Below are 10647 nucleotides of genomic sequence, written 5' to 3' on the forward strand. Positions count from 1 at the left end.
ATCAGAGAGAGGACTCACCCTGGTGTAGAGTGCCCCACCGTCTCAGAGAGTAGGGAAAAGAAACATCAAAGTTCTATGATGAAATGTCCAGAAGCCATCAATGAGTAAAATCATAGCATTAGAAGTGTTCAAACCATCAACAGTCTCCTGCCATGTTCAGTAATAAACACCCTGGTGAGAATAATTCTCAGACAATCATTGAAAACGAAGAAAATGTTTCATTTGTTTCTTTAGAGCAATGTTTTTCAATGTGATGAATGGATAGCTTATTTAGGCAGCAAGTCTTGTGTATATAAATAATCTATATGGAGAGGTATGGGTAATTTGATGTTTGGATAAGCATCAAATAATCTGGAGCTATGGTGTTAGTGTTTTTTCAACATCAGCTGTAAGACTCGGAGAAATTCTGTACTATAACAGACACTGGGAGGCCAGTGATACCATTATGGCAGGACACACAAGGCAATGTTGTAATGAGTAAAAAAAATGTAAAGTATTAAAAGTATGTACTCCATGTTGAAATTATAATTTCAAATTATACATACAACAAGTGCCATGTGTACATTGTATATTATATTGAGAAGAGCTTGTTTGTTTGGTTCTTTTATTTGCCTTTGAACTTATGAAATGTGCGTCTTACACTTGCATATCCTTAATTAAACTCCCCTCGAGCATTTTTATCTAGTGTCATCCCGGGAGGAGAGAGAGCACAGAATTTAGAAAAATAAAAACCTCCTTAGCAGGTTTTACAGTACAGTTTGTGTTTTTATATCTAAAGAGGAATCTCCGCCACCTGGTGACCATAATAAGGTCAGACACGTCAAAGCTCCATTGAATGGCAGTGTACACAGAGAACAACCGGTAAACCCAGAAAGTCAGGTGAGAAAGCCTAATCCTAATTACTCTACATTTGTTATGTGGGACTAGATTGTTACACTTTTACTAACTAAACTCAGCAGCCTCAGTTTCAAGATTCCGAGTTAGCTTCAACCAGAGCTTAACGGGATTTGCAATGGATAACACCCAGTAACTATGAAATTTCATCCATGGCAATGCTCCATATGTGGCCCAGAAAGCAACTGTTTGTTTGATACCTTAAGATAGATTTTTGTAGTTGATGTGGAAATCTAGAAGCACAACAGCAGAATGTGAAAGTGCATATTGTGTATCCTTATTAAAGTTCTACTAGTACTGGCAGGAGTTGAAAATAAAAAGAAATGACTTCCAGTGAACTCTGTTTCATTTTTACAGGTTGTGCTGCCACTACAAATAATGTCAGAGGGTAAGGGCAAAAGTGCTGTATTTTTTTAATGCATTCATAATTTTTAAATGTATCTAAATTAGATAAGGCACACGTATGGTGGTCGCGCCTACACGCCTTACACATTGTTCATCACAGTATTTACATCATGTTATTTATGTTGTGATACCTAGAGGGGTAGGTTCCTCATACAGTGACCATTATAAGGTGGTAAATGATATCAAAGCACTCTTTTCAAAAGGATGCCACCGTGTCATTAGGACGGTGTCTGAGAACTGTTTTAATTTTCCATCAAATTTCTTGAGAGCATCTCAAGATGAGAGAGTTTTTGTGATCCATGTGGAGAGTATAGAGAATTCACAAACATTTCAGTAAGGACTTTTGCAGCAAGTTATCTTGCACTTCTATTCACAGAGACATCCCGCTCAACCACTGACAGTGATGAGGTGATTAATGACATCCAGGCCTGGTTCCATGGCCATGCACACATAAAACAACCAGCAGACCTCAAAAGACAGGCGAGAACTATGAAAAGAATTTCAAATGTTCCTCGACTAACTTACTAACCGTTTCTTATACCCAACATACCATTTGCAGGCAACAGCAAATGGAAATTAACTCTCCATGTATTTGGTTTCATTTTCACAGACTGAGTGTCCAGAAAAAGACCTGTCAGAAAGTGATGGCAAAAGTGAGAAGCCTGTTCATTAGAATCAAACATGTCTGAACACACTAATGTTTTGAAAAGAGCAATTTCAACTGATTATTATTTCATTAATGTAAGCTTAATTAATGTTTCCAGTTGCAGGTGAGACACCTTCCTCCACTGATGGTAATGTGGTAAACAGTTTCCAGATATGCTCAGGAAATACTATCGAAAAAGATGACCCATCAGGACCCAAAAGTGAGGTAAGATTCTATTCCCTCATAATGTTATTGGTCTAGGTTTAGAGAGTAGATTGTGTTGTAAATAAAATCATTTTATCAGTGCTGTGCTTTATGTTGTATAAAGAATATTTTCTGTTGTGACACAGGCAGCAATCAGTTCAGGTGGGAAATAGATTTCAGATGATGTCTATTTTATTAATCCTTTCTGATGACCATCAGGCTGGTTGATTTGGAATTCAGATCAAGAAGAAAGAAAAATTCTCGTTAAACTGTGTTTCATTTCCACAGGTGGCACTGCCTGAGGATGACTTACCAAAAGGCAAGGATGAAAACTGGTCTCGCAAACAGACTGTTTTTATCAATTGATTTTCTTTTTATAAATGAAGAATTCATCTATATCTATGACATTAGTGTTTTTGACTTGAACTGTAAGACTCTGAATTTTCAATAGGAATTTGGAACCTAGAGATAGCAGTTTAAAATACACGTCCATCAAGTATTTCAATATATTTGCAGCTTTTGTTGTTGTAGTTATTCATTTTTTAGAGCATGTTTAATTATTGTAGAAAAGTGACAATTTGTGAAAATATATGTTGTTTTTTTTTAATCTGCTGTGGCATCTCCAGCACTCACACAGGTCCCCATGATAGTCAGCATACACAGAGTACAACCATCACATTCAGGAAGTGAGGTCAGACACTCTAAGTCCTAAGTATAATAAGCAATTGCAATTTTAAAACAATATTTAGGTTATCCTTATACTATATCACTTGCATAATTCTCTTCCAAATACAAAGTGATTACAGAATTGTCCTGGACTAAAAAGAATTCTAAACAGAGAGAATCCATTAATAGTGAAATGTTACTTAAGACTACGCTTACCGTATGTCAGAAAACCATTAATGTGTTTGACATCGTGCTCTTAATCTGTATTGACAAAGTTCTAGAGGCATATAAGCAAGTTATTATGTATGCTACCTATTATTCATTTTCCCAATCATTTTTGATAACCAGTTGTATGGGGTTTAGAACGAAATGTAATAACTTCTGATGAACTTTGTTTTCACAGGTTGGGCAGACTCTGTCAGAGGGTGCAAGCAAAAGTTAGTGTTTTGTTCTTCAAAAAAGTAACTGCTTTAAAAACTGACGTTTTCGTATGTATAAACAGGATTTCTCTTGTTTCAACTACATGTAAAAAGTTTAAACTATTGTTAAAATAGCCAAAGGTTAAGATTTTTGACTTGTTGAAACTATATAATATAGTGCACAGTGAGAGGCCAATGACACATGTTAAAATAATTCATATCAAAATACTCCTGGTACATTGCTCCTATATGTATGATTTTTTTTAACTTATGCAAAGGGACATTAGGATGGATGTTTAATGACAGCATCTCATATCTGAACATCTTTAATCAAACATCTCTAGAATAGTATTATGTAGCGTGACACAATCACAGGTAATAGAGTGTCCCCAGAGGTCTTTACCAGAGCTTTTATGGAGTATGATCTGTATCTGAATATCCACAGAGGCACTTCCATCATCCACTGACAAGGTGTTCATTGATATCCAGGCTCACTTAAATGACAGTGGACACGAAAAACACCCATCAAAGTTAACAAGTCAGGTGAGAATGCCTGAGTCTGAAACAATGTGCAGCTGTTAGCTTTTATTACAGTACTATTAACTGTGTGTGTGTGTGTGTGTGTGTGTGTGTGTGTGTGTATATATATATACACACACATATATGTATGTGTGTGTCATAATTTTCATAAAAGCATCACAAACATAGTAAGAATGACTATATTCATTTGTGGTTCCTATATGTAATGTCTAACGTTTAATGTGCATAATGTTATGTGATGTCTTTCATGTGTAAAACATGTATGTGTTTCATTTTGGCAGGTTTATCTTCCTCAAAAAGACCAAATAAAGGGTAAGGTTAAAATAGTCTTAATTTATCTTATGAAAGACTCTTCTGAAAACATAACATCTGAGATGTTTAAATATTTAGTAGAGAGTGAGAAAACTATAACGGTGCTGAATGTCAACTTTAACTGCAGTGTGTCTGGGGCTCCAAAGTGAACTGTGTGAGTAAGGCATTGTGTAAAACCTAACAGTCTGTTCTTCGTCTGAGATTCATTGTTCTAATCCAAAAATATGGTTAAGGATCATATTCCTTTGGACTGGAGTCAGCCAAGGTCATTTCTCTCTCAGTTAATTTCTGATTGTCAGATGCTGATGTAGCCGTGGGTAGAGTTAAGGGAACTGTGCAGTTGACAGAAGTAACAACTGGACAACTGGAAATTGAGAGTGCGGAAGAAAAAAAAACACATAGTGACAGAAGTACATGCTAGCCTCATTTACTTTGATGGAGGTCATTCACATTTCAATGGGAGACCTATAACATAGCAGGACACTACGTAACCCCAAACTGCAAGAAACGCTTTTTCTGAACAGCTTAGTCAAACCATTAATTGGTTAGATGTCTAGCTCATAACCTCTCTCCTCTATAAAGAGCCAAGCAACGGTGAGGACAGTGCCTCCACTCTGAGGATAATTGTACTGGGAAGTTCCAAGCCTGAGCAAAGCGCAGTGATACAAACCACTCTGGGATGGAGCGGTTTCCCTCCAGGCAGACCTCCAAACACAACAGTGACTGAAAAAAAGATCACCCTGGTGGACACCTGTGATCTCTTTAACCTCTCCACGGAGTGTTTGCTCGATGAAATTAACAATTTCATTCAGATGTGCCACCCTGGCCCTCACGTTCTGCTCTGGGTCGTATCATTACGCAACAAATTCAGTAAGGATCGGTACCGGATTTTTAAACTCGTCAAAAAACACCTCGGACCAGACGCCTCTCGATACATGATGGCTGTTTTCACTCACGGATATGAGCTCACAAAGTCATCCAGAAGAATCGAAGAATTTGTTCGGAAAAATAAAAAGCTTAAGAAATTAGTTGAATATTGCAGAGGAAGGTATTACGTGCTGGAGACCGCCGATAAGAACAAGTCAGTCCAGCACTCAGAACTAAAAAACCAAATCAATGAAATGGTCAAGAGCAATGAAGGCAGCTTCTATAAACAGCGGCTTTCAGAGAAGCCAAAGAGAAGTCAGGGAAAAGGGGCACTTTGCATTCCTCAATGTGTCTCTCCACAGAGAATATAGTCACGGGTTTATTTCTCTGACAACTGAACTTTCCTTAATTGCGTGGTACTTTTGTGACACACGATAAAGTAACGATAAGGTCCAGTGAACGGTAGGAATGTTGGTTGTTCGTGAATACAAAGAAAATGAAGTTTCTTATCTTCTGATGGATCGCATCAGACCAAATGTAGGATCACATTCAGAATAGTACAACAAAGATGTTTCTGTGAAAAAAAACATGGAAAGTCAAACTCATTTTTTTCTTCACACTGTTCATTTTGAATCGAACAAGATCTCATGTCATTGAAATGTGATCTGTCATAGCAGTTCTAACTGTTATGGCACAAGTTCTTTTCATACATTATTGTTTTGTTCATTCTTTTATCTGTTGATTTCTGTCGAATTTCAGACGAAAAATCACTATTTCTATGATAAGGCTGAGGTAATGATGATTATTTAAAAAATTGTAGCCATGCAATGAATTCCTTGAACAGAGTGTATGATATAACTAATCCATAATTTGTTTTATATTTGAAACATAACTGCACAGACATGTTTATGGAAATGTCAGTTATGTAGTCTGTCAGTGCAAAATGTTGAACTTATGAAACTGTAAAATATTGTGAATGTGCTGTGTTGTCTATTTGGGGCTATTCTGAGGCCAGCATATTTGAAGTTGGAAAGACAGCACTGTCAGCTGCACTTGTAAAAATATGTGTATTTTATAGTAATGTCTCCTGAAGGACATTTTTATATATATTTCATGTTTACATAAAAATAAAATGAAATGCAATATATTGTCAGTTGTTGTTTCACCATACTTCAGTTCATTCTATACTATTTGCATGCTGTATTTAGAATATATGGCTCAATGTATGCAGAATTTGTGTGGAATTCAAAGTCTTTTTTATTTTCTGAACATTTTTATTTTATTTTATTGGATGTAAACTGTTGTAGCATTAACCCCTAAAATCCGATTCTGATCAGGAAAGAATTCATTTTGTTGTTAGGGCTGCTTCTACCACTACGGTAGTAAATACAAAATACAGACATGTAAACTCCTGTAAAAACCCCCAAAAGAAAAGATATAGGAAAAATTTGAACAAGTAGACTGTACGTTTTATGTTTAACTGTGTTGACACTCAAATAGTTTTTGTTTATCACTGACAAGTTCAGTAAATCAGTGTTACTTTAGCTGAATTAAAAAAGTGCATGACTGGTATGTATTCCTCCATTTCACCCCAGTTTAGACCCAATTTCAGGTGTGCAGGTTTTGTACAACTTTTTAAATATCTGTTGTCAACACAAGTCCTTTGTTTAATTGCAAAATCCCGTGTAAAATTAGGCATTTATAGTATCTCTCTTTTTACATCGCCTGATTTGATCCTGTATTAAAGCAGACAACTTGAATAATTTTGTGGTGTCAGTTTGAACCACCCATCCCTTTAAGGACCTAAATGTCCCTGGCGAGGTCTAAAGAGATTGTGTCTGTTATAGTCCAGGAAAGAGGTAGAATTTTTTGGATAGAGTTGTTCTCTCCTTGCATGGCATTTGATCTGGGTGAGTCTCCTTAAACTTCTTAAGAACCTACAACAAAGTAAACATAGTGAAACCGTATTACATTTCACAGCTTCAGTGTTTTGGCATTCGTTACTTAATCAGGTAGTGGTGCTGTAAACAAGACGCTTGCCTTTCGGAATAACTCCTCAATGTCATTTTTATGAGCATGGTTGTAGAAAATTTCCACAACTTCTTGAAAGAAAGCCGAGCCTCTCCTTGGATGTCTGTACGAGACTGTATCTGTGTCAGAAGACGATGCAGGTAGTTAGTTCTCATCAAAGACAGTAATTTGACCAAGTTCAACAAGATTCACAAGATTTACAGAGCTGTCCACATTCATTGTGAATGAGTTTTCAAACAGCACCAACTTGGAGTGCAGGATCTCAAGCAGCAGAAGTCCTTCTCACGATGTTCTTTTCTGGTATTGTCTGGTACACTGTCATGAACATCCACAGAGCCCTCCTCGTCTACATGATACAGCAGAGTCATAACTAGCTGAATTATCTCAATACAAACACTTCAATAGTTCATCTGTGTAGGGACCAGAATTCTAATCACATTTTATAAAAATCATAGGTTTATTTTTTTTTCCAATCATGAAGCTTTGGCATTTCAATATATACAAAAATATTAGCATCTTTCTCTACCCTCTGTGATATACAAAATATAAATTTCACTACTTTCTTGTAATCTTTAGGAGGAAAATGTGAATATGAGTTGTGGCACGTTAAAACAAAATAAAAGGGAAGGGTTGTACTTACGCCCCCTACAGGACTGGATGAGGATGATTTTAGGCTTGTCACGTAGTCCAGGGCAGTTGGGAGTGTTCAGGTGGTCAAAGATTTTGTTGGTACAGAACATGTCCTTTTCATTATCATTCTGTTTTCTATAAGAAACACCACAGATTCCCGTTGGTCCTCCATGAGACATGATGACCACAAAGCAGCTGTCTGATTGGACATGCTCCTCTCGCTTAGAGAAGTCAGCTATAGCTGTATCCATACCCTAGCAAAACAAACAGCAAAATGAGGGCGAAAGAGGTTGCATATTACAACATTATGCTGAAAGAAACAATGAACGTGCAACTGCATCTGTGAATTAAAGACCAAAGGTCAAGGAGTACTTGTTTATAATGAGACACATTCAAAGAGAGAAGCCTACTTTGGCTGTGAGGTTCCTGAGCAGGACTACATCATAACCCAAGTCCTTCAGCAGTCTGGCCATGTTCTCCTCATCCTTCTCTGCACCCATCCTGACCTCCAAGTGCTTAAAATTAATGTTGTTGATGAGTAAGGCCAGACGCTTCCTGCTGGGAGATTTGTCCAGTGATGGGTATATCTGGATAGAGAAAGATTAAAAATATCAGCATGATGAGATTACTGTAATATAGCGTCAACTTTGTTTTCTCTGATCACTTTTCTCTATGTAGACATGAGAGTTGAAAAATAAAAACTGCTACGACTTTAATGCAAAGACTCAAAACTGTGCCAGAATAGCTTTTCATCACTCACATCATCCTGTTCGTTGCGGAGCATCTGTCTCTTATATTCAGGTTTACATAACACCAGACGGCTGGGACTTGAGGATTCTTGCTGATGGATCAAGAAAAAGGCATTGACATATAGAATATATCAAAAATCAGAATTTTTTTCTGGGCTATAAAATGTAAGTTGAGTCATTTAATTAACCATTTAAGTCACAGTAACACTCAGTTAATAAAGCAAGTCCATTCTTTATGACTGTTATAGATTATCTCTTGAGTGGTTAAATTATATATCAGAATAGCACTATCCTTTTAATGTACTGCAGTTGGCATTTACATTATAAAATCCTTTCCGTGTAGTTTCACCTGTCCAAATCTGTTAATTCTTCATGTAAACCAGTACCTGTCTCGGACGGCAGCCTTCATTCTCACATTTACTGGCGTTATAGAGTGGTCCTTTCCACTCCCTCACGCACTGCCAGCAGAAGTAGAAAGGCTTAGCCCGTTTTGCACTGCAGACCGTGCAGTGGACGCATAGATTATTTGGATTTGCCCTCTCCACGTTAGAGTGACATCCTGGACACTAAACAAAGTTAAGACAAGAAATTGTCTCTCACTAATTAGGTGGATAAAGAACCCATTGCTTAAAAAAGTCCTCTGGCTAGCTGAAAGACATTTCGATTATTTCTAAGAAGTCAGCTGCCAAACTGGTCTTTTAAAATAATATGATAGCTGTCCCTATCCTACTTGTGACAACTGAAAGTTTTTTTTCATGTGCAAAATTTAAAGCGAACACACACAAAAAAACTTACATGTTTGTAGTCACATAGTGTCGCTGCAGCTAGTGCGCCTAGGATTTCCTCAAACTTCGTTTGTTGCTCTGCCGTTAGCCTGGCTCGTTGACAGATACTTTGGTAAGGCAAAACAGCGCCACATGTCTTGTTTCTGGATTTGCTGAACCTTGGACAGGTGAAACGACTCTGCCCCTGAAACACAGAAGTACACTTTCTTTACTGCCGGGAGAGTGAAAAAAAATAAAATTCTACAAGAAATTATTGTGGCTCTCCGATGACATACTTGTTCAAGCAGATATTGGCACCAAGCACGCAAATAATCTGCAGTTACGTGATGACCACAAGGCAGTAAATCTGAGGGGGGAAAAAGCGACCTAATTTATCATGAGCAACACACATTAAAGTATCGTCTTCTCAAACATGTATCATTGAACGTATGACTTTTTAGGTCTATCGCGCGACCACAAAGCAGACGAAAGTGTCTAAAAGAACTGTCAATTTGTGCATTCCTAATAATTCATTAACAGAATGTGCAGGTTGGTTTTGGAGGCATCGGCAGGTGAAACTCATGCTTACCGCTCCGCTGTTGTCGTGGAGTCCTTTCTTCATATCGATGTTTAGACTTCCGTCCAACAAGAGTGACTTTTTGTTTTTAAAAAGAGAAAGGCTTAAATGATCACTGGAAATTATATACAATGTTTAAACAACATTTTTATCGAGTTTCGCTTTCGATTTATATTGTATTTAGTTTCAATTTTGTTTTCCATTGTGTTGTTGTTACACAACCTACCAAACAGAACATAGGGTATTTTAAATCACGAATTACCTATGAATTTACAGCTCGGATATCATTTTAGTCATTTTGATGCCTGAGCACGTTTAATGATAAAGAGAACACAATATCAAATAAAACTTACATATTCCTCTATGAAGAAAAGCTGTTGGAGCAGCGTCCACTAAATATTGATCCGACACATCCTCAGACATACTTCTGTTGAACTTTTCCAAGTTGTGCGCGTCCCGCTGAATGCAATAATATATCCACCTTCTTGAAGCACGGAACACTGAGAAGAACGGTGAAGGTCCGGGGAGAAACTGCCTACACGTCAGAGGAAAGCCCCTAAGTAGCTGTTGGGTAAGAGGTAGCGCCTACCAGTGGAAGCTGCGTTTCTGTTTCTTTTCAATGATCCTTCTCCATTTGTAACTTCTTGGATCAACTCATACATTTCTTCTGTCGATTTTCAATGCATTTTGAAACAGAGCAGTCAAATGCTCTGTTATCTATCTGAACGTGATACCATTTTTACAGCTCTGTTTAATATGTAAAGTATATAAATATATACCATTGAACATACAAAAAGTATGACTATATCACTAAAACGTTTTTTGTCGCTTGGCTCACCCTGTCTGGTTTCAGCTAAAAACAAGTAAATAAATGAATAAATGAAAAAAAAAAAAAAAAACGACCGATCAATCAATAAATGAATCAGTCAAGACCAGAAACCAA

At 37.2% G+C, this 10647-nt stretch overlaps 1 protein-coding gene across 1 annotated transcript; it reads right to left on the reverse strand.

Moving 5' to 3' along the window:
• Nucleotides 1–6794: 6794 nt before the first annotated feature.
• LOC115816283 (caspase-1-like) lies at nt 6795–10127 on the reverse strand. The gene is made up of 10 exons (XM_030779245.1): nt 10058–10127; nt 9424–9494; nt 9159–9332; nt 8750–8929; nt 8375–8455; nt 8025–8201; nt 7625–7868; nt 7232–7330; nt 6994–7103; nt 6795–6890 (listed from the first exon to the last, which is right to left on the reverse strand). The coding sequence occupies exons 1-10, from the start codon at nt 10125–10127 to the stop codon at nt 6795–6797; spliced, it is 1302 nt and encodes a 433-aa protein (XP_030635105.1).
• Between the last annotated feature and the right edge of the window lie 520 nt (nt 10128–10647).

This window comes from Chanos chanos, chromosome 7, assembly GCF_902362185.1.
Source record: "Chanos chanos chromosome 7, fChaCha1.1, whole genome shotgun sequence".
In the NCBI taxonomy this organism is placed as follows: Eukaryota; Metazoa; Chordata; class Actinopteri; order Gonorynchiformes; family Chanidae; genus Chanos; species Chanos chanos.